General features: G+C 46.2%; 1 protein-coding gene across 1 annotated transcript in view; it reads right to left on the reverse strand.

Annotated features, from left to right (window-relative positions):
- The window catches only part of PTPRG (protein tyrosine phosphatase receptor type G), a 266,165-nt gene that overhangs the window by 133,316 nt on the left and 108,164 nt on the right, over positions 1-24,685 (reverse strand). The window contains exon 4 of the mRNA XM_081106576.1: positions 4,963-5,029. Coding sequence (XP_080962702.1) covers positions 4,963-5,029 — 67 coding nt within the window. The remainder of the gene's footprint in view (positions 1-4,962; positions 5,030-24,685) is intronic.

Below are 24,685 nucleotides of genomic sequence, written 5' to 3' on the forward strand. Positions count from 1 at the left end.
AACTTTACATAAATGTGTTATTTGCACTTGTGTATATCAAATGGTTCGTTATTTTTAATTGCTGGGTAATACTATTCCCTGGAATGAATACACTACAACCTGTATACCCAGCCCCCACTGGTAGACATCTGGGCTGTTTCCATTGTGGATGGTTAGGAACAAAGCTCCCGTGTACAAGTCTTGTGTGGGTATTTCTCCTGGGTCTCTACCTACATGTGCCATTGCTGGCTCGGCAGGTACGACATGGGTGACTCTGGCAGAAAAGGCCCACGTGGCCTTTGATTGGTGGCACCACCTGCATCCGCACAGCAGGGTGGGGTGCCAGGAGCCCACACCCTGGGGCTGGTGGCTAGTGAGGCGGGTGAAGCCCACCCAGTTAGGACTGCAGATTGCTCGGGGTCTAGAGACGCTCACAGGATGTGCTTGGTTGTAGGAACCTCCACGCCAGCAGGTGGGACAGGCGAGGCGGCACCAGCTCTGATGCCACATGAAATCGCTTGGCCAGGTCGGCACTTGGCAGTTCACTCCCTCTCTTCCCTGCCTGCCAGATGCCTGGACTGACTCCAGCTGTTCCATGACCTTGTCCACAGATGTGGGGAGTTGCTGACGAGCACCCAGGGCAGGGGAGAAAATGGGTGGAAAGCACCGCAAAGGTGAGACCAGGAAATAAGTCAGTTAGGGAAGCTATTTTGCAAAAAAAACTTTTTTTTTTAAATATGTCTCCATTGATTTCAGAAAGAGGAAGGGAGTGGAAGAGAGGGATAGAAACATCAATGATGAGAGAAAATCGTTGAAGGGCTGCCTCCTGCACGCCCCCTACTGGGGATCGAACCCACAACCCAGGCATGTGCCCAGACTGGAAATCGAACCTTGACCTCCTGGTTCATGGGGTCAACACCCAACCACTGAGGACACAGGCCAGGCTACAAAGAATCTTTTGATCTTGTCATAGCCCCAACTTGCACAGTGTTAACAGAAGCTTCCAGGAGCCTCATTTTGTGACATTCACAAGAGTGTTCTCAGGTAATAATTTACTGGTACTCTCACTGATGGCTTTCTCAGAAGAGCCTGGGGAGCAAGGACAGGACGCCGAGCCATCTCACTCTGGCCAGTACCTGAGGCCGTTTCTAACTGTCCCCCCTCCCCCCACTTCCCATGCACCCATGCACTGCAAAGTGGTCCATTTGGGAAGTAAGAAGTGATGGCAAGGAGGGGGACAGGAAAAGAGGGCAGGTAGTCAAAGCTCAACAGCAAGTTTCCTTTCAAAAATAAAAAACTGGTCTTTTTGACATAACGAAAGAGGGAGTGGCTAGTGTTTCGGTGCCTTTTGACAGTTTTCTAGAACATGTACCAAAACAGCCTGCTGTTTGGGTGGACACCACGAAAAAGAACAAGAGTAGGTGACCCAAAAACTTGAAAGAAAAAAGTAAACACTTTTTAATTGACATGGGAGATCATGTCCATCTCTTGGCACTGGCCACATACCCACTGTGGGACGGTGAGGCACAAAGCTCCCACGTACGAGTCCTGTGTGGGTTATTTCTCCTGGGAACAGCACTGCGGTATGAACCTCGGAGGCTTTTATTTTTTTATATATTTGTTATGTTTTATTATTTTTAATATATTTTTTATTGTTGATAAGATCACAGCTATGCCAAGCCAGCTGGGCCAACCACGGAGTCTTTTAAAAGCGAGAGGACCGGAAGGTGATTAGGAAAATGTCCTCAGAAGGACGAGAACCTCCGTGCCAGGTGTGGGAATGCTCCCCGCGGACCCTCCTTCCGCGGGTGGACAGCCTGCAGGCGCCGGGCCTCGGGACCCACCACTGCGTCCACGTGGACACCACGCCGCTGGGTGCTCCAGACAATGACAACACGCTGGGGACCGGGGCTGGGCCGCTCCCGCCCAACATACAACTCCTGCCCGCAGCCTGCCCTGCGGTTCTCCAGCAGCCTGGCCAGGCCTTCCTCAGCCATCCTCCTGCCTCCTGACCCCTCTCAGAGGTGCAGACCTGCGCCGCGGTCCCACGCTCGCCCCACCTGCTCCTGCTGCCTCTTCTCTTCATCCTTTGCAGGAAGTCCCTCCCCACAAGAGCCCTCCTGCAATTAAAACTCCATCTCGGCGTCTGCTTCACAGAGAACCCTAGAGATCAAGGGCCAGGGATGACTGGCTGGAGTGACCAGATTACTCATTCCCATCTTGGCTGAAGGAACAGAAGATTCCTCCCATTAATAAAACATTCACTTAATGAGACATCAATATTCTACGATATGACTCCCCAAGCTGAAGAAATCAAAGCTAATTCTGAACTACAACAAAAATCCATATTGACTTGTTCTTCTTTACACATCTCTGTCATCATTCCCAAGCCAGAGATTCTGTGAAGGGCACGATTACTCATGTCCCATCAAATAGGCAAAGCACTCAAAGCCCTCACTGGGCCTGCAACTGAAAATGCTTCTAGTTCCCACAACAACAACCTTCTTTTTTAGCCATTTGAAGCCCATTCTCCTTTGCAAGAATGACGGACGTGATGAGGGTTGTCACCACGGAAGTCAGCAACAGCCTGAGAACCAAGGGCGGGATCTCCACTCCTTTCTCTTCCCAACTGAAGCAAACCCCGAGGGCCCTCTGGTGTCCCCTCCCTTTCTTCCAGTCTTACGTTTTGATATTTTCTCTTATGTGTATGCTTGACCCCCACTCATTTGGTTAATGTTTACTGAGCATCTACTATTTGCCGCACACGCACGGGTTCTCGCCCTCATGAAGCGTATGCTTTCGTAGGTAATATGTGAGTGGTGAGCAAACAAGGTAATTGCAGATACTTCTAAGTGCTTTGAGGAAAGAAACCTAGGATGATGTGACAGGGAGCGGGGAGAGGGTGGGTAATTTGCTAAGATGGTTAAGAACTTTCTGAGGAGGCAGGGTCTGAACTGAGAACAGAAACAGTAAGAGGGCGACCTCCTTGCTGTGAGCTAAGGGACTTCCAGAACCTTCCTGACAGAGGAAAAAGAAACAGGCAGTGCACAGGCTGAAAGGGCTGGGCCCCGGGGAGGCAGCACTTCGCTTCCCTGCCAGGTCCCTGAGGGCTGGCCTGTGTGGGTCCCAGTCAACGGGCCAGCCCTGTGAGGTCACAGAGTAGATGTGCCATGCTCTTACTGAAAAAGTTAGTGCACGGACTTTGCAGGTAATTGCTTTTTTGCAGGTCTCCTCTGGGTTGTCAATCCGAAGCTGGGGCAGAAACTGCAGCCCAGACGCCTGCTACCCTCCTGTGTCCAGGAGAGTCTCCCTACACGTGACAGCGCCTTGGAGGCCATGGTGGGTAAGGAGGAAAGACGCCAGGATTGTGCCAGGACACAGCTGATGAACTGAAGGGTGACCATGCAGTGAGTGTGCTGAGATTTGGGGATCTGAGAGTTCAAGGGAGCCCAACGCTGTCGGTAACATAGGGGATCTCCTTCCATATCTCTGTGGAAGTGAGCACACCCGGGGCTACTCAGATGCCACAGCTGGTGGAGCACGTCCTCTCTGGCTGAAGAACAGGTGTCTGTTTTGAAGTTTCTAGAATTCTTTCCAGTGTGTTGGTTTAAAAAAAGGAAGACTCGTCTGGGAAAGGAAGACCTAATATTATCATTTACTATGTTTTTCAAACACCCAAACTCAGAATCTACACTATGGACCGGAATGTCAAGAAGGAGTCTGATCAATGGCGTGTGCAAGGGGACCTTTGGGGAAAGGAGCTCAGAATACACATCGTGGTGCCCACACACCAGCTTTCTCTGCACCGCCGAAGCTGCCCACACTCCACTCTGCGGCCAACATCACACACAAACGTGCAGACAGAAGCAGTTTTGGCAACGGTGCCTTGTTCCCTAGGGGGCCTGTCATACGACCTACTTCGCAGCTCTGTGAGGTCTGCTTCAAAGACAAAACAAACGGAAACTGAGGAGGCCGTAGACACTTCCTACAATGAACACCTCTATGGCGTCTTTTCTCTACTGTGATGAGGTTTTACTCTTGTCACCTGCTGGGTGATAAGGAGCAGATCGATCCAAAATTTCACCTGCGGCAACCAAACACTGACAGCTGGTTTTAATTTCCCTTAAAAGGGGGGAGGTGGGATAGTTAAATACTGCAGAGTTGGCTAATGTCTAAAGACAATCCTCCCAGCCGGTGCAAGACATTTTAGCACAGCGTGGAGATAAGGGGAGATTTATTATGATTACTAATGCTATCTCCGTCAATGTCTTTGAAATTCTACTTAGATTATTAAACCTTTGAAAATCATTACATTTAATCCAGACTCCGCCCCTCGCTGCGACAAGGGTGCTTTTAAAATTGGAGGATCCTGATGTCATAGGTAATGATGTATTACCGATAATAAAGTTGCAGGAAAATCTCTCCAATAAAAACCAGTTGGGAAAGACAGAACCCATTTATCTTACTTTCTCTCCCAGTTTTATGCCCCGGGATAAGACGTCTGCCGCACAGAACTACGGCCGGGCTCTCTTCGTTCGAGGAGCTGATGGTGCCTGCTCACATGCGGCAAAGTTTAATGACTTGTCACAGCTACTTAAAATTTTCCCTCTCAATCTGAGAGGCAAATCAAGAAATGTATAAATTAAAAGATACTTGAAAGAAGACTATTTTTTGAAGAGAGATGAGACAAGTGGCAGGTTCAAAGCATATGAATGGTAGGTACATCTCAGGGCATTTTGATTTATGACACAGGCATTCAGAGTGGTACCTGAAAAGAAATAAATTGCTTACTGTTAACCCAGATCCATTTGTAGGTAATAAATGGGCGTGCTCCTTACCCATCAAATAATGGCTCTAATGCCCTTCAACATCAGGGGATGAGGAATGAGTGTCACCCTCTGTCCTCTGCAAGATAACCCATTTCTGTAGGAAGATCTTAGCCCTTCACCTCCCAGCAAAAGGAAGTGAACGTGGCTTACTTACCATGATGTACGACGCCCTTCAACCCATGGATAATAGGATCCAGCGCAGAATTGTCCCTTGGACTGACCTACATGTAAAGGAAACATGATTGGTTAAATCTATTCTGGCATCAGACACAACAGTCTCAGTTTAATCTTCCAAAGATAAGGAGGGGGAGATAGATGTTATCTAGCAAGCTGTTTAGGTCTCACATATACCCTGGCTCTCGCCAAACATAGATTTATGGCATAATAAAATCAAGTGAGGAAGTCTAAATCAAAAGAAAGAAACTTCTCAGAATACATGAGAGCGGGGTAAGAAATACCATAGTCCTCGCAAAATTTTAAAAAGCAACAGCAAGACTCTGTCCTCCTTCTTTGTTTTATTAAAAATAGATAGACCCTGATCGGCCAAAGTCATTGAAAGTCGTCAGAGAGCAATCCATCACTGACTGAATATTTCAATGCCTTATTGTGATTGTGTTTATTTCTTTTCTTTTAAGAAAATGATCTGTTCCCTGCCAGCTTACTCTCCTTCTAAGAACCCTGGTCTCCTGTGTCTTATCACATCCTACAAAGGGCGTTTCTAAGAGTCCCTCAGAGCAGGCAAGGTGAGAGGAGAGGAGAGGACAGAAGAGTTCGAAGAGACAGTGTCTCCTACCTTCATTTCCTTCTGGGGTTTTAAATCTCCCCATAAGTCAAGCCTCTTTGATCTTGACCATCACCCACTCTTTCCCTTAACTTTCTGATACTACTCAGCATAAATTCTCATTCTTGCCCTTTCTAGAAGTTTAAAATTCCACCAGCATATTATAATTTTGGTTTCTAGGTACTTTTTTAAAAGACACATTGAATATTTACCAGTGAAATGAAATGACTGGAATTTGCTTCAAAATAATGCAGGACTGAATAGTAGGGGAAGTGAGCAGAATATAGATATAACAAGACTGGCCACTCATCAATCATTTATGACCTTGGGTGATGAGTATTGGATGGATCACGATACAATTTTCTCTACTTCTGTGTATGTTTAACTTCTCCCAAATAAAGAGTTTTTCAAAATCCATTATCTGTGGCCAGCATAGCTCCTGAATTTTTTTTTTTCAGGGAAGGTATTTTCTTTTAATCCACTTGTAACATAATGAAGTTGAGATATTGATGAATCTTTCAATGTGCAGCAAGACCCACCTTGATGTTTCCTAGTTATCTAGAGGAATCCGGGGCCATCTTGGGTTAGATTTTAAGGTAACTGAAAAATGTCTACTCTCCTTCCCCACTTACAGTCTCCCTGCTGGGCTGCTGCTTCCAGTTTGCTCTTTGATAATAACCTGTGCTTCACAAGTTTCTTTTTTTCTTCTGCTTCAGCGTCTCCAGGTTAGAGCAGTTGTTCCCAGCTGGAGGCAATCTTGCCTATCTCCCACTCCCCATCCCTACGGGGGACATTTGGCCATGTCCACAGACATTGTCGGTTGTCACAAGCAGCGGTGGAGGAGGAGAGGCTACTAGCATCAAGTGGGTAGAGGCAGGGCTGCTGCTAAACATCCCATAATGCTGAGAATGGGTCCCCCACCCCCAACTGTTCAAGATAACAGTGTGGAAGTTGGGGTGGAGTAACCGGGTTAGATGCAGTGATTATCTATTACTGTCTGGATCTCTGGGTGCCATTATATATGGTATTATGTTTATAGACTAATAAAATAATGTGGGATTTGGTCCTATATAGTAAATCTCTCTCTGAAACTGGGCTTGATCACGTGACTTGTTTTGGCCAATGTGATGCTAGCAAACGTGATACAGGAAGAGGTTTCTGTAGGACTTAAGTAAAGGGGTTTATACTCTCTCGTTACTCTTTGAAATCCTGAGACCGCCAGGTGAGCAATCCCAGGCTAGCCCACTGGAGGATGAGCAGACACAGACAGACTCAGCCAAGGTTGTTCTCCATCCGAGACCACCCAGCCCCAGAAGAACTTCAGTTTGCAGAGACCAGTCAAGCTGACCCAAACGGGAATCATAGAGTAATTACATCATTATTGTTTTAATTATTTGGGATCATTTGTTACAGAGCAAAACTTAGCTGTTAGAGCTTCTATGAGTGTGTAGAGTTAGAGGATAGGGGACAGGCTAAGATAGCAATAATTTTCGTAACCAATACCCTTTGCTTATGGTTTGTCCTCAAGGTTTATCAGTGGAATTCAATGTCACAAGATACAGCATCTGCTGTCAACCTGATCAACTCATATGCTTCTCTAAAACTGAGTCACCCCCCTCTCCAATGGGAACACTGCAGACAGGGGAATATTTTGTATTTATGGGGACCCTTAAGTGCACTTAGTTTTATATGATAATGTGAAAGCTCAAAAATAGTGTTCCTAATCCTCCCTGACTACACCCACCAATCACATCTGTAGCCCATGCAAGAAGGAAATAAGCAGACCATCAAACCCAAGTTCAATTTCTGGTCACTTCTGACTACAGTGTCCCTGTGTCTGATTACTCAGGCCTGGCCTCATTCAAGCTCAAGGGCCTGACCCCAGATTCAAAGCAAGCCCATAAATGGAATGCCTCCTGCAATGCCCATTCACCTCCACTGCCTCCATTGCTAATTTATGTGGCTGGGGTTGAGAAAATGGGTGAGGAGAAAGGGAGAAGAAAATGGAGATTATTGGCCAGTCAAGGTAACTTAGTAATAATACTAAGCTCATTCTCTAGTTGATGTCTTGGTTGCAAAGCTCAGGGTGAGGATCCACATAGCATGCTCATAAGTAGATTTGTTCCAGTAAGGCATGACCCTAACTGAAAGTAAATGTGTAAAGCTCAGGGTATAAAGCTGAGTACAGATGCAACATTCAATAGGGGTAGATATGACTGGGAAACAACTTGACCCAAACACTCAAATTTGAATCATTGTCAAACAACAGCAATTGTATCCCTGGACTTCTCAGTGCACTTAGCTCTAGAAGTAGCACCTACTTGAGTTCAAATTAAAAAAAAAAATCCAAAGTTATGTTTTATTTGACATCCGCTCAATTGCCTATTATGCTACTCCTTTTCAAGCCACATGAGGAGTGCTCCTGGCTCTTGACATTTGCTTCCTCCCACTTTAAGATCAAAGGAGTTATGCAGTGATGCCGAGGAGGCAGCGATTGCACAAATGAGCTTCGGATGGACGAGGAGAAATGGACACCCCTTTCCCGGCAGTCGGGTGCTCTCGTTGCAAAACTTCCATTTGGGCACAGCTTCCATGACACTTGTCATCTTCAAGAAGGATGGCACACAGATGCAACCTAGGGCTTGAGTTAAAGCTTTGAAGTGTGTTTAGACAGCGGTTCTCAACCTGTGGGTCGCAACCCCTTTGGCGGTAGAACGACCCTTTCACAGGGGTCGCCTAAGACCATCCTGCATGCCAGATATTTACATTACGATTCATAACAGTAGCAACATGACAGTTATGAAGTAGCAAACGAAAATAATTTTATGGTTGGGTCACAACATGAGGAACTGTATTTAAAGGGCCGGAAGGTTGAGAACCACTGGCTTAGAACCAAAATCCATACAGACATCAGCCATACAGGAAACCATGACACGCAGGTTTGGTAAAAGGTCAAATGTATATAAATGCTGATGAAATCCAAACTTCATAAAATTTTCTTTCCAAGTAGCTCACCGGAAGCGTTCAACCAACTATCACATTAATAACCAAGTAATCGATAATCTCTGAAGATGTGTCTATAACCCAGGCTCTAGGCGGGCCTGTATTTTATTCATTCTTGAAGCAAAATGAAAGGGAGGCCAAGAGCCCTCTCAGACTGCACGTGCCTGGGCTCCGATATGCACTGCCATTTACTTTTCCTGCCCATTGTGCCATTTGGCCCTTGACTGGGATCCTAATAATCTTCAATCTATCAAGTCTTGGCCATCTGCTAAATAGGACATCCAAGACAACCTACTTGCCTTGAATCCGACATCGCCAGCTGCTCCTATAGTCCTATAAACGTCACATCCAGCCAAGATCCTCTTGTGGGAGGAAGGATTTATGCCTGCTGCGGGTGATGGCTGCACCATTAGCCATGGCTGCAGAGGAAAGGGAAAACAGCAGGACCGGAGACTCCGCACGGCCTTCCACGATCTGTCCTCGCTGATGGTTAGCAGGTCACTGTGCTTTCAGAAGCTCAGTGTCTGATCAGGACAAGGGCCAGTACTTCTCCTCAGATCGGATTTCAGATCTGATTCTCCTCTCCTGCCCCTGCTCCTCCCTAGAGAGCCACGTGGCCAGGATGCTGCATCTTCTCCCCTTCTCACTTTAACCTTGGCTACCATTCACCGGTCTTGGGTTCAAGTTGCTGTCAAGAACTTCCTGGCACAAACCATTTACAACGTGGCTATGTTCACACCACTGCATTTCAGTCAGGCCTTCCTTGAGACAGAGCACAGATGCCTTTGTTCATAAATTAAACACTTGTCAATCATTTAGGAAAGGTGCCTGTGTACAAGGAGGCAATAATAGCATCAAACCACCAATCACTGGCCTATCCTGACAGCACTGTTCTTTTCCTGAATTTCCTTTTTAAAAAATACTCACAAATATGATTCTCCTGCTTGTCTCACTATTTCTGAAGCCTAAGTTTTCTTTCTGTCCTCTTTGACACGCGACATTTTCTCTTCTCTCCTGTCACTGCTGCAGTGAGATGACATAAAGCGGCATCAGAGCGGGTGGGGCACTAAGCATCCCGAACCGTCCGGAATAAACTCAGAGGAGAGCGAGGTGCGCCTGGCGTGGGGTGTGGCCCCGGGAAGCTGGGCCATCTCAGGAAATGAAGGAGGGAGGTCTCCCCATTAGCTAATGGCAAGCAACCAAGTGTGGACTCCTGGCCAGGAGGCTTGGTCTAACTTCCACTCATCAATTTCCAGCACGCACTTTCAGCCTGGTCCACAGATATATGCAAAACACGCCAGAGGCAGCTCACAGGAGATGGAGAGCCTGTCAGAGGACGGGGTACGGCGATCCTCATCCATCCCAGGCACTTGACACACACTCTCTGGGGCTGGTTTCCACCCACAGACGAGAAAACTCCAAATTCCTTGGCCACGGGGTGCGATTAATATGAAAAGGCAACACGATTATAACTGCTAATAGCATGTATCCTCCCCCCCGCCCCCAATGGAGCTTGAGCCCGGACACGCTTACTCACAATGATCTCATAGTATCAGTGGAAACTAGTCAATGCACAAGTTACTCATCTCCAGAGAATCGAGGTTCGTGGTCAGAGAAGGCCACAGAGGAAATGAATTTAATGCTCCTGGTCTACCTAAAACGGCCATTCTCTATCCCTCTGCCCCCACATCTCCGGCCCACCAGAGTATTTATTATTTAATTCTCAGACTCAGCTGGGAAGAGCCTGTTGCTGAAAAACACACACACACACACACACACACACACAAAAACAAGCCGCGGGGTGACAGCGAGGCCCACCTGCCAGCACCAGGCTCGCCTACTGTCAATACAGGACATTCCCATGTTCATTCTCATGGTCACCAGGGTCAAACTGTCCCGGGCTGGGTGCACAATGCTATTTCCCCTGGCTTTGTCCCAGCCCTCAATTTCAAAGCCAAAGCAGGAAGCGGGGTGGGCAGGCTGGGGTCCAGGCAAATGCAACTTTCACAGGGGCCCACCTGGTGATCTTCGTCCTCCTTCGTCTTTCGAAGGCATTGTGCTGAGGGCCAGGCAGGTAGTGGGAACCTGTCACAGCAGTTCAAGAGCGTCTCAGAGCCCACCTGCCCACCCCTGCCAGGCCACTCAAAGTGGAGAAGCAAAAAGGAAATTCTAACTTAGCACACGACAACCTCGAGTCTTAAGCTACAGTGCAAACCACTTCACACAGGTATTGTCATGACCTTTGAATAATAATATAAAAAAGCACGCCATCTGGGGGAGCCTGGGGCAAGAGAAGCTTATTTCAGGTTCCCCGACTCGCCTGAGTTTCTCTCGATCGGTGTGGCCATGTGGACAGCGCTGGCTCTCTCTCCTTAATAAGCCGGACATGCACTAAAAAGCCCAACAGTATCAAAGGTTTGGGGGGGAAAGCAGAGCTGCTTGGCCACACATCTCAAGTGACTTCAACCAAAACACATTAGACGTGAACTCTCACCCTTGCCTTTTCATTCCCCCCAAGCAAAAAGCTGCTCAGGGCACTCCGTTTACAAAAGACTGAGAATCAAAAAAGCACTGTGTGAAGACTGTTTTAAATCTCTGCCATGTATGCAGCAAGAAAAATATCAAGAGACCGGACATACAGGATTAAAGGGGTCGCTGGATTGATCCTTCTCTTGAAAAAATTTTTCTCTTAGCAGCAGGTAGGGTCATCACGTAGGATACAACTGAAGTTCAGTAACCAAGCGTCCAGATGGCATTATGAGGGGTGGGGAGAACTATGTGAATATCATGTAGGTATCATCCTATATAATAAAAGGCTAATATGTAAATAGACTGAACTGGGGAACAATGGGAACAACCGATCGCTATGACATGCACTGACCACCAGGGGGTGTGCGCAGAACATGGCAGGCGTCAGCCGTAGCGGTATGGTGGAGCAGGTGAGCCGGGGCGCCAGAACAAGGCGGAATGCAGGTCACTGCCATCAGGGCGAGCCTCTGGTGGTTACTGAAAATTCTTTGCTCCAGCATGCCGCCTGCACCTGCTGCCGGCGCTGGCCCCACTCGCACCCACTGCCAGCGCCGGAGCCGCCGCTTGCACCCACTGCTAGCACCCAGCGCCAGCCTCGATCGCTTGGTGCTGTCAGCTGGTGTGAGCAGCGGCTGCCAGACCCAGTTGCCCCTCAGGGATTCTCTACCTCCCCCTGCTCCTGAGGGGAGATCGGGGTTAGCAGCCGCCTCTCACACCCATTGCTGGCCCTGATGGCCCCTGAGGACTTCTCTACCTCCCCCTGCTCCTGAGGGGCGAGAGGGGCAGCAGCTGCTGCTTGTACTCACTGATGGTGCTGGCCCTGCCTTGCACCCACTGCTGGCACTGGCCCCAATCACTCTGCGCCTTCAGCGGGTGCAAGCAGGGCTGGCGCCATCAGTGCATGGGAGTGGCGGTGTCAGGAACAGGGCTGCCAGCAGACAGGGGACCGGGGGCTGTGGCAGGAGAGGCTGGACAGGAGCGTGGAGGATGGGTTGAGGCCCACCCGTATGCCTACCACAGCCTCACGGTCCACAGTTCTTTTCAAGGTGCACAACTTCGTGCACTGGGCCCCTAGTCCTATATAATAAAAGGCTAACATGCAAATTGTCCCCTCGGGAGTTCGACTGACCAGGACCCACTATGATGTGTGCTGACAACCAGGAGGCCACACGGAATGAAAGAAGGCCCTGGCCAGCAGCTGGCAGCCGGGGGAAGGAAGGCCCCAATTGGCCCTGATCACCAGCCAGGCCTACAGACCCTACCTGTGTGTAAATTTCAGGCACCAGGCCTCTAGTATATAAAATATTAAAACAACCTTGCTTTTTCAGATAGTTGTATAAAGAGGTGACAGGGAGAAAATGGTATGGTGTCCTTAGTTCAAATCACATGAACCTAGCTCTTAACATCCACTCACAACCGATATTCACAGGGGGCCCACCGCATGCTGTGGCGGCTGACTAAAGAAGACTCCCAGGATCCCTTGCCCCAGGTATTCAAGCCCCATGTAAGCTCCTCCCCTGGAGGGTGGGCTGATCGAGTAGCTAACTTTTAGCCAGTAAGTAGAATGTGGCAAAGGCAGAGGGAAATCACTTCGGTGAATAGGTTACAGGAGAGTCTAATCTCCATCTCACTGTCTACTTGGCTTACACACCGTGGCGAAGCAAATGGCCATGCCAGAAAAGCCCAGCTGGGAACTGAAGGGAAACTGAGGTCCTTGAGCAGCTGAATTCTGCCAACAACCCAAGGGAGCATGGAAGCGGGCCCTTCCCCACCTGACTTTCGGATGAGACCCCACCCGGCTGACACCTGGCCTGCAGCCTCCTGAGAAACCAGGAGGCGAGGGCCCACAGAAAGCGTGGGATGGTAAATGTGTGCTGTTTTAGCTGCTAAGCCTGCAGAAATGTGCTGCACAGCAATAGATATCCACGTGCCAAGAACTGGGCACCAGGATATGATAACGAATAGATCAGTGCTTCTCCTTCAGAGCTGAAAGTGCAGCTTTACCTCCCACAGAGGGATGAGGGCTGTGGCTCCCATGAAGAGTCCATGCCCCACCATTTACCTTACTCTGGTGGATCAGCTATTAAAAGTCTACTCCAATCCTTGCGAATAAACGCTTGCCCCTCACAAACCTGAGCTGCTGTGTTAATTCACAGTTTCTAGAGTTTGAAGGGAAATGATATGTTCAGAATCCAAGTTCCAACCGGGAACACGTGGCAAAAATAATGAGCAAACCCCAAATGATGCAAACAGACATCGATAATTCAGGGACAAAGAGCTTTAGTAGCTTTTGTGTTTAAACAAACATAAAAAGACAATAAATTACAGCATCAAACCTTCTTAATGAAAGATGTCCCTGGGCAAGGTGTACAGCAAAATGCACTGGCGTGAGCAGCTGTGGTTTCTAATTCATAGCAGCCAAGCTGAGTGCCAACTAATTACACACCCCGATGCCTTCTGGGAGGGGCTCTCTGCTCCGTGCTTGCCGGAGCTCCGCATGACCGCTACCGCACCATCGCCTCTGAAGATTGATTACTACGTATCAATCCGCTCTCCCAGGCAACACCTCACAGGGCTTCCTCTGTCCTAAACCACGCTCACGTGAGCACTCTGGTGCCTGATCCTATTACTGTAAGGGGGGCTTCAGGTCCCTGTCACTGTCCTTCTGAAATCAACCCGTTACCTCACCGAAACATTCCACTTCATCCACTGACAAAGCAATGAGCAGTGTTTTCTCTTGACAGCCTTAGAGCCACCCCAGCAGCTGATTTAAGAGCCTTTGGAAAGCAAGGTCTCGGGGGAGGGTGTGGGGGACACAAAAAGCTTATAAGTGGACACATGTCTTCAAATCCACGAATTAGGGAAATTCCTTGCAAGTAAGTGGCAGTCTAAACAAATGCCGGGCCAGCTCCCGGAGGATACGGATTAATGCTAACTGAACGGCTCGGCTTTGCATTTAAAATGCACCTGAGTTCAACAGAGGATAAAATTAAATTGCAAGGAAGAAAGACAAAAATCTTTCCCAGCAGGCCCTGATTGATAGAATGTGCCACTTGTAGTGGAACAAAATGGAAAGCCAGAAAGTTTGTTCCCAGCCATCACTGCCTCACTGGGCCAACTTTCTCTCCTTTGAGAAAATAGTATGATTTCTTCATAGAGCATGTAGTCTACTAACATGTGCTCAGCATCTTTCAATTCCTGTAGCAGCTCGGTTGGAAGAAAATGGCCCCCACGCGGGAGGTGTAGGGAACACTTAGGCAGGCAGAAGCTTATCTTATGAAAGCTGCCTGCGATGGCAATTGAGAGTAAGTCACTCCTTCGAAAACGAGCTCTTGCAGTTCAGTGTGATGAGCTCATTTTGAACAGCCACTTGGGTAGGTAAGACCCGTGTGGTGGGGGAGTGCAGAGTTCCTGAAACCAGGCTGGTAAACCCAGGTTCACATCTTGCTCTTCCACGGAATAGCTGTGTAGTCACGGGGATGTACCCTGACCAGGAATCCAATCAGCAACTCTTTGGTGTGCAGGACGACGCCCCAACCAATGAGCCACACCGGCCAGGGCCTCAAAAATTATTTTAAGTTTCTGCCTGTGTATGACCTTCTCAAGATTGCCAGGTAACTGCTCACATGTAAGTTGGTTTCATTAAGCATCAACTCTAAGATGCAGGTCCTTAAATTAAAAGGATCCTCTTATAGACACTGAGACCCTGGATGAAATGAGTTGTTATTTACTTATTATGTTCATTTTTAATTCAAGAATACCATAATATAGTAAAGTGCACACATCTAAAGTGTACAGCGGTATGAATTTGCTCAGATGCAACCTCAGTCCAGATGGAAAACATGGGTAATACCCCAGAAGCCTCCCGTATACCCCGCCCCCAGCTGATAGCTCCATATAAATAACAATGGAACCCTACACCAGTCTTGTTTTATCTGCTTTCACTTAACCACTGCATCTCTGAGAGTCACCCATGTTCCAGGTAGCAGTGGTTTGTTCTTTTTTTATTGCCGTAAATAATCTCACCATATGAAAATACCATGATTTATTTATCCGTCGATTTGTTGTTTTATTGAGAAATTATTTCTCTTCCTGCCATATAAACTGTCACCAACGTGATGCAGTTATGGAAGTCCTCAGCCAATAAAGCACATCAGAAAGGGTGTCCCGTTTCAGGAATGCAGGAAGCCAAATTTTCAAAACTTAAACTATATAGGTAGGGACATTGTTATTAAGTTAATTAGGGTACTCCTAAGGCTTAGGAAGAGCCACACTCAAGGGGCCAAAGAGCCACATGTGGCTCACGAGCCGCAGTTTGCCGACCACAGTCCTGAGGGAGAAGGAAATGTCTTGTTTGTGACTTCCAGTCATTTGCAAGTGTGCAGGAGATAAACCAGCAGGAGGTTTATCTGTGAACTTTAGATACTCTGTCTACCACCTCCCTGAAACCAGAAGGAGATTCAAATCCTCCCTGGTTGGAGGTCAGGCCACTGGGACACAGAATAATGAGAGGGTAGGATGATAAAAGAAGAGACATATGTGATGATGGCCTGAAACTCTACAGGCTCGGAAAATGCTGTGTATAACTGAAGCATTCGGTTGAGTGCCATTTTAGCAAGGATATATCCACTACTACCTGCCCAAGAGTATACATGGCCATTCACTTTCTGTTTAAAAAATAGTTAGCTTTACATTAACTCAGTATCTTTAGAGTTCAACACTTCCTTTTTGTTTCCTACTGACTTTCTTATGTAACGAGCAGCTGAAGTGCATGGAATCATTCGGCTGCTGCAGATAGGAGACGCAAGAATAGCACAAAACCTCGTGAGTTAAAATAGTGACTCCAAATCAAGCTGCCCCGTGCTGATGAGACACTTGTCAACCGGTACAGGCATACTTGGCTAGAGTAGTATTCTTCTGGGACAGCCTATCAAAATTCATACTGGGCATGCTCATTGACCTGGGAAATTTACTTCAAAGAATTTATGTGGAGAAAAACCTTGGGTAAAGGAAAAAGGGCACAAACATGTGAATGCAACGCTTCGGTGTTACTCATTACCGGAAAAGATTAGAAAGAACAGCAACAACAACAACAACAACAAAACACACCATTAATAGCTAAGAAGTTAAATAAATTATGGTATCATCTGTTCAATGTAACACTATAAAATGGTTAAAAGGGATAAGGAAAAGCTCTATCTACCAACATCAAGACATGACTAGGACACATTATTAGGGTCAAAGCCACTTTATAGTAGTTTCATCCTATTTAGGTGATGCAATTAATGAAAGATTATTAAAACGTATGAGAGCAGATAGAACATACATCACTCGTTCCCTCCGGAGGTTGGGATCAAGGCATCTTACTTTTCCCTTCTTCTTAATGGACCCCCATGCTGCTTGAAATTTGTACAATTATTTTTAGAACCGGAAAAAAATTAATTACATTTTGCAAAACCATTGTATTTAAATGCTGATAGACCTGTATATATAAGTTATGATAATACTTGTATACACATAAAATTTGATGTGTATATTTTGTGATTTTGATTTATATATTTTTCAAATTTGGTATATTTGTATCAAATCTATAAACAATAAATGAATTAGGTCACACACGCCTGTATTACAGCAAGCATCTGGCAAAGACAACCCAGGGCCAGTGAGGGCAACAGGCTGCCGTGGTTCCCACTGTGTTGCTATCTTTGATAGGCCAGAGGTTGTCAAACCAGAGCGTGACTTCTCCGTGGCCGGGAACAGACCACAGTCCCACACCACTAATCTCTAATCCCCTCTCCTCCACGTGGACCTGGATGGGGAAGAAAATGCCCACACTGAATAGCTCTGTAGACATTAGGGAGCCTGGCCTCCCCGTGACTTGGGCAAGGAGAGCAGAAAATGTTTTCCCAAACAGGCCCAGGTTGAAATCAATGCTCCTCCTGTAGCTGGAGATGCCTGTGGTCCTTTATACTGGAAAAGGGTTTAAGGAGACAGGGTCCACTAAAGGCAGGGAAGACCTGAAGAGCTACACTCAAAGCGGGTGTCAGGAGAGTCACAGCAGCGGATGACGAGTTGACAAGTGACCCCAAACTGGAGGAGCAACCTCGACGTGAGTTGTTTTCCTCTCCGTGTCGCCAAGGACCCCTCATTGCAGACATGAACACACACACACTGTAGGGACACAGCAATGTTTCTGGCTTTCCCTGGTGTCAGTTACAGTCACTTCCAATTCTGCAGCAGGCCCTGGGCAAACCTAGTTCAAACTGATTTCTGTTACTGCCTCTGCACTCCCAGGCAAGATGCGCAGGGGACCGTCCCAAATGCTGACCACGATCTAACCTTCTTCCAAATAAGAACAGTTAGTATCAGGGTAGCCCCTGGGGAGTTATAATGTGCCACACGCAACACCAAGTGCTTTACGTTCACGCTTTCATTTTGCTTGCAACAACCCTATGCGGTAAGATCAAGTAATTATTCTCATAGCACAGATCTGGTAACAAGGTTTTGTGAGAACAAGTAAATTGCCCAAAGTCACAGCTAGAAAGTGGCAGTGTAGGTTTCAAACCCAAGGTCATGGACTTTCTGGTACAACTTAAGCCAGCGGTCACCAACCGGTGGTCCACAGACCACTGGTGGCCCGTGAGGTCCAAAAGGTTGGTGACTGCTGACCTAAGCCATTGCCCACATCATAACGGTGACACCCCAGGTGCACTGTTCCCCTCCCAGGCCCCACAAGACCAGGTATCCAATCCTTCTCATTCTTAAGGATGGCAGGAGCCACCAAAAACCCTTTTAAAAGCCATCCAGGTTCTCTCTCTCTCTCTCTCTCTCTCTCTCTCACACACACACACACACACACACACACACACACACGTGAAGGCTTTATAGACAGATATGCACAAACAACAGGTGTCCTAATTATTGCAGGGGGAACATTATTTCGGTGGAACAATAGATATTTAGGGGGAAACAGTAACCAGGGTGAACAATATTTCAGGAAAACCATGGTGAAAAATGACAGGTTCCCTCACCGTGGGAAAGGCTGGTCTGAAGGATTCAGAGCATCACCTTCAGCAAGGTTCAGAATTTCAAAAGGCGAGGGCATTGTCTGTCAGTGGGATTTAATGTCCCTACAAGGCAAGGCACACAATTCCACTGGAGGGCCTCTCTAGAACAATCTGGAAGGGTAACTCCTTCAATATTATTCTGCATATACCTGTATGAAGGGACCAGGCTCTCACTCCGTGAATGTCGCCTGTGTAAAGCCTCCAAAACTACAACCTCCTCACAGGGAGCCTTACGCTCTCCGAACCAATGACATTCCACCAAGCACCCCGCTCCATCCGCACAGCTGGCCCCCAGCAATTCATCAGGTAAAAGACTTTGCCTCCTCAAGCCCAAAGTGTGCATATTCAGACACATTCCAAAGATTGTGCATAAACGATGTTCACTGATTACAGAAGACCTACCAATTTGCAGCCCCTGAAATTCCCACCAGCAAGCACTGTGTACGTACAGAAAATGGGAACAATAGAGAAGATAAATGAATGCCCATGCACTTAGAGGTGTGGCCGATTGCACAGAACAGAAACCTGTGTTCTGCAACATCACTTACAGTCTAGAAATAGGAAGCTATACAAATGCTAATGGGCTGTGCAAACGCTATGCACTGTTGGTCCACTTTGCACACACCAGGTCCTCTCTCCCCGACACCCTTGCGAGGAGGCCGAAGCATCATTCCATTTTTAGCACCCACTCCAGGGCCCAGCCCGCTGATGGTGCTGAATAAATCTCTGCTGAGTGGATAAATGCCTTCATATGATGGAGGCATAAAGGAGTGTGTACTCATTCTGCTCTCGCTGCAGTAACGCTGGGGGGAATATTCAGCACCTGATTCTGGAATGTCAGATGCAATCCGCACTGAAATAAAATCAGTCACTGGGCACGCCGAAGGAAACAGGGTGTTGGTCACGAGCTGGCGGTTCAGTGGCAAGTGATGCTTTTTGCAAGTGGCTCTTTCCTTGTCCCTTCTCCTTCAGCCACGGTCCAGTCAGGAGACAGAAATCACATCAGCAATTTGAATGTTAAGAATAGTGAGCAAGTAAAAGGTGGTCCGCTAACACAACGGGGAATAAAGAGGGTGTAAGGGGAATAGGGAAAGCAAAGGCCACTACCTCAGGAACAGAGAGGGAGTGAGCAAGAATGAAAATAAGAACCCAGAAGAGGACCCTGGCCACGAGGTTGGCATTCAGACCTCTTTAGGGAGGGCATGGGTATTACGGGACATGCAATCCAGGCCAAGGAACCTGCCAGAGGGTATGGGCTGACAATGATCCAGGGGACTGGCCTGGCCTGGCCACACTGGAAGACGGGTGTGTTGGGCGGTGGAGAGATTTACACATAAAATGCTGAGAATGTAGGTAGCAGCCTACCTAGTGGTGAAGACAGCTGCTGGCGTATGCGGCTGTCGCTGTCGTGAGCGTTGCCACTGGGCCTCCCTACTGCTGATCAGCTGCCTGCCGTGCCATGTGCCACAGACGCAGAAGAACCCTCACCCTGGCAGTGCCCTCTGTGACAGAGCTTGCCACTGTGCCAGTTACCAAAGATGTGTTTACAGGGCTCAAATATCACAACAATGGGCAAAGAAAGGTAGATCTGAAACTGAGAGGCAATAAATGGCTACATGACACCCTTCCCATTAGAGCTTGAGTGAGAAGGCGGGGCTTGCCACTGATTTGTCATCAAAGATGCCAAAAATTCTGTAAGGCACCGATTCAAGGTGTTTTCTCTGTAACAGGAGAAGTAAGAAACAGTAAGCACTTAGTACAATGCTTCATACGAGCAGGTGCTCAGTAAGTGTATAGTCAACAAATGAGCAAATGTTCTTGGTGTCTTGCCTTTGGACATGACTCTGGTTAGTCTGCCAGATTCTGGAGGGAACGTCAGGACTCCGATCCAAGAAATTGTATTTTGCCCACTTTCTTTGTTATAAGAGCAGTTAAGAAAATGTTCATATGTAACATATTTCTCAAAACTAAATACACATGGGAAAAATCTCTAGAGAGGTCTTGATCCATTTTATAAAATGGCACGTATAGCCAAAACAAACATTTCTTCAATTTAACATAGGTTATCGCTTGGAACTTAGATACATTTTAGTGCAATGTTAAAAAGCAGTCTTTATCACCATATGTGCTGCAGCAGTATCTCATACACAGGCCTTTAATGGTATAAGCATGTCAGTACACCTTCAGTGGCCCAGAAACCTCCTTTTTATGAAAACAAGGGGACACAAAAATCTCCACTGAAGTTTGGAAGTGAGTTATCATTTTACAGAAAGAAGTATGCTTCCTTGTATAAATGCTCTGCCACACAAATCGTTGGAACAGCAGACTCCCATGATGCACCTACGAATCTAATTCTATTGACAAAATTTTTATTGAGACATAATCCAGCACAGGCATGTCCACCGTGAAAGGTGAGATATAAGCAGCCAATGCCTGGAATTTCTATTTCTACCACTAGCTGTTTCACATTTCTCTTATCCTCAAAATTAATTGGAACACCTTTCATTTATAGGTAAGAGAGATCCTGGTTTAATACTGTACAGGAAATTAAGTACTAAATGCTGAGAGCAGCATGACACCAAGGTTTCTAGTGAAGATAATCAAGAATAGAGACAGCAAATAGTTCTCTTTTCAGCAACATTCTAATATTAATATAAATTATTAAATTATTCTCACAAAACCACACATGAACCCTTAGAAAGGAGACAGGGTGCAAGTTGTACACCTGCCCAAAATTCAGTGCTACAAACTGATCAAATTAAAAAGATCTTTTCCTTATGAAACTTCCACATCCCAGAACCATGCGACTCGAAACATCAGTACCTGTCTCAGTGCACAGCCGTTTTACTAAAGACAGTGCAGGGGACCAGGTAAAGTCAGAACTAGGACCGGAAGGGAATCACATCAACACCCCAAGCGAGACCACACCCACTCAGTCCTAGACACCTCACAGAGTCTCCCTAGCCTGGTCTCAGGTTCCTGCCTGGGGTGGGGCTGTCAGTGTTTCTCTGTCTAGTGTGTGGTATCTGCTGAAATGGTCCACAAACCTGCTACCTAACCCCGATGCTAGAGTCTACCTAACATTTCAGCAGAATCACCCACATGAACCAGTGGCTCGTCCCTGCCCCTCTCTAGATTCCATTTCTGTGCCCATGATGACAAAACCACAGAGGTGGTAGAAAATCTGCCCATATCACCTCCTTTTCAGGTTTTCAATAGAGAATGTGATTTTACCTGGGTAAAAAAAAAATATATATATATATATATATATATATATATATATATATGGAATATAATTCGGCTTAACTGATTGGAAAAATCTGGGAATTCTATTTTAGATACATGATGACAAAGATCGGTTACTGTGACACAGCCTTGATGTCTATAAGAAAAGTAGCAATAATCCCTAGATTTGTGACTATTACTTCAGAAAGTAATTGTACCAGAAATTCTGACATTGAAGCAGAAATTGCATGTGTCATGTTCACTGCTGTATAATACACAGATAGTGCAGTGTTCATGGGACGTTTATCAAGTGAATGAATTAATAATGCTCAGAAGAGACCCAGTTCCAAGTTGATGTGTGAATGATGGACAACTTGCTACTAGGGAATTGATTAGTTCCATGTTATCTCTAAAAGTCGTAATATATGAAACTGTAGACCCTTTACTGCCAAAACTGAAAATATTGAATCCACCCAAATTAAGTCGCTACCAGGTGCTCCCTGAAGCTAGTTTCTTATCCACCTGGACATAACTCCACCAGTCCCTTCTCCAGATGGTCTTCCCAGAACTTTCTGGTCTTACATGCCTCTCTAGGCAAGTGAACTCACACATTTCCAAAGGGAAGTCAACATCAAAATGAGGCTTTCTATGCTGAGTCTGTAGCTGGAACTCTTCCTCTCCCATTGGCAGTGCAGTTTTACAGCTGTTGGTTTTAGGTGTCCATATTAGAAATTCATTTGCAGTATGATAGTTAATGCTAATCTTGAATTTCCTCAAGTTTTATTTGCTGAAAACTAAAGTCATGTCAAAGCCTAATAAAACTATGACAGTAATTAACCCAAATCGCACACCAGAACATTAACGTAGCTCTTCGGCCAATGCTAATACAGATGCCCCAGAAATACAATGAATTTTCCCACCGACAATGACTAAGGAATGTTAATTGGCTTAATGAAACTCTAGCCATAAATTTCAGTGGACAACTGTTTCAGCCCTCCAATTCCACTACAATACTAACATTCCCACATTTATCAATCAAAAAAAATACAGATACTCCTAACTCCAAAATGACCATGCTTCTTTAACTGAGGTGTTTCCCCCTAAACCAGTGGTCGGCAAACCGCGGCTCGCGAGCCACATGAGGCTCTTTGGCCCCTTGAGTGTGGCTCTTCCACAAAATACCACATGCAGGCGCGCATGTACAATGCGAAGTTGACTTAAAACTTTAAGTAAAGTTTATTAAGTTAATTTTAGGGAATGTTGTGGAGTGAAAGATGTAGTGTCAAGGATTGAGAAAGGTATGTTGAGATGGTTTGGACATATAGAGAGGATGAACGAAAGGAGATAGACGAAACAAGTATACAAGACGAGTGTGGATGGGAGAGTTAGAAGTGGTCGACCTCAGCAAACATACCTCAATCAGACTGAGGACATTTTTAGCAAAGGCCAGCTTAGGAGTACCCTAATTAAGTTAATAACAATGTACCTACCTATATAGTTTTAAGTTTAAAAAACTTGGCTCTCAAAAGAAATTTCAATCATTGTACTGTTGTTGATATTTGGCTCTGTTGACTAATGAGTTTGCAGACCATTGCCTTAAACTATAGTTAAAAGAATCATCTATCTATATAAAAGCCAAGTGACCAGAACTCCGGAATGACTGGTTGCTTTGACACGCACTGCAGCCCCGATCGGCCCCCTCCACTTCGATCAAGGGTGGGGCTGGCCAGCCAACTGCCCACAACCTCTCCCTCTGGTGGGCCCCACCCCGATAAGCCCCCCACCCCCACTCTGATCGGGGTTGGGGCCAGCGGCCAACCTCCCACATCCTCTGCCCCCAGCCGGCCTGGCCCCAATTGGCCCCAATCAGTGCAGGCTGGCCAGACCCAACTGTGCATGAATTCATGCACCAGGCCTCTAGTTTCTTTATAATAATCATCATTAACTAAGATGTGTTAATTGCAAAAAATTTAGAAACTACTTATAGGTAAATAAGAAAAATATCAAAATCAAATTTTATCCTATCATCTAGATATAAACAACATTAATATTTTGATATATAAACTACCAGTCTTTATTCAATGCAACATCCAATCATTGTGTGGCAACTGCTATGCTAAGCTCTTTATGAGAATTATCTCATTAATTTTCACAATGCCCCTATGCAATTGATAAAGTATTGCCATTTTATAGATAAAGAAATTCAGGTATATGGATGTTAAGACTTGCCAAGGGTCAAGAGAGAAGTCAGATTCCCAAGTGTCCCCTACATTATCCTGTTTCCCAAATATATTAAAAGTATATGCATAAACATTTCATTTTCAGGTTATTAAATATTATTAAATGTCACTTTTTGCTTATGATTCCACTGCACAGATAGACCAAAGGTATGTAGCCCATCCCACTGTTGGAATACATAGATTATTTTTAAGTTTCACTATTAATTTTTAGAGTTCGAGTGAACATCTGTACAGCTATGTGCATATTCATATTAATTTCCTTAGAATAAATGTCTAGAGTTAGATTTTTTAGATTTAAAAAAATCTGCCAAGCTCTAGTTTTGAACTCAGATAGCCACACTGGCACCGCACCCACTCTGTTCCGATTCCCCTCCCATGAGCTGTGTTCAGGACGTCCACCCTAACGAAGCATTTGTTTGTGTGACCTCTGCTCCTCACCGAAAGCAACCTAATGACGTCACAGAGAATCATGCTGAGGTCCCTGATTTCAGCTGGTCCTCGATGCATAAACATGCACACCATCCGCACTTCTTCACTGGGCACGGACACTGTGAGACAGTCTAACATGCCTGGTACACGCCCAGTATGTCATCAGAATTTACTTAGTGAATAAACAAATCACAAATGAGGAAAGCCAAGGCAATGACCAAGAGAAAGACAATTCCCAGCTAACAAGGCAACGGCCTGCAAGCCCTTTAGGTCAGACTTCTCGGGATCATGTAGATTGCAACTTAATTTGGCCATTAGAGAGGGAACCTGGAATTTCCAAAGCTGTGGGACTACATGTCCAAATCTCCCGTTTGGCGCACAAAACAAGGCAGCACAGGATTGAAAGAGCGGTGCTCAAACACTGTGATTCCACCCTGACACGGCGCCCGAGTCCAGGAGCTGGCTGAAACAGCACAACAATGTCCTTCTGGCATTTATAACAATGATAAAATCCCTGCAAGTTTCAAGCCTAGGCTTGTCATAAAGTGCACTTTGTGTCTGGCAGAAAAAAAGCAATGCACCTGAGAGTACAGGCTGTGGTGT

The sequence above is a fragment of the Myotis nattereri genome (assembly GCF_964212035.1).
Source record: "Myotis nattereri genome assembly, chromosome: 14".
In the NCBI taxonomy this organism is placed as follows: domain Eukaryota; kingdom Metazoa; phylum Chordata; class Mammalia; order Chiroptera; family Vespertilionidae; genus Myotis; species Myotis nattereri.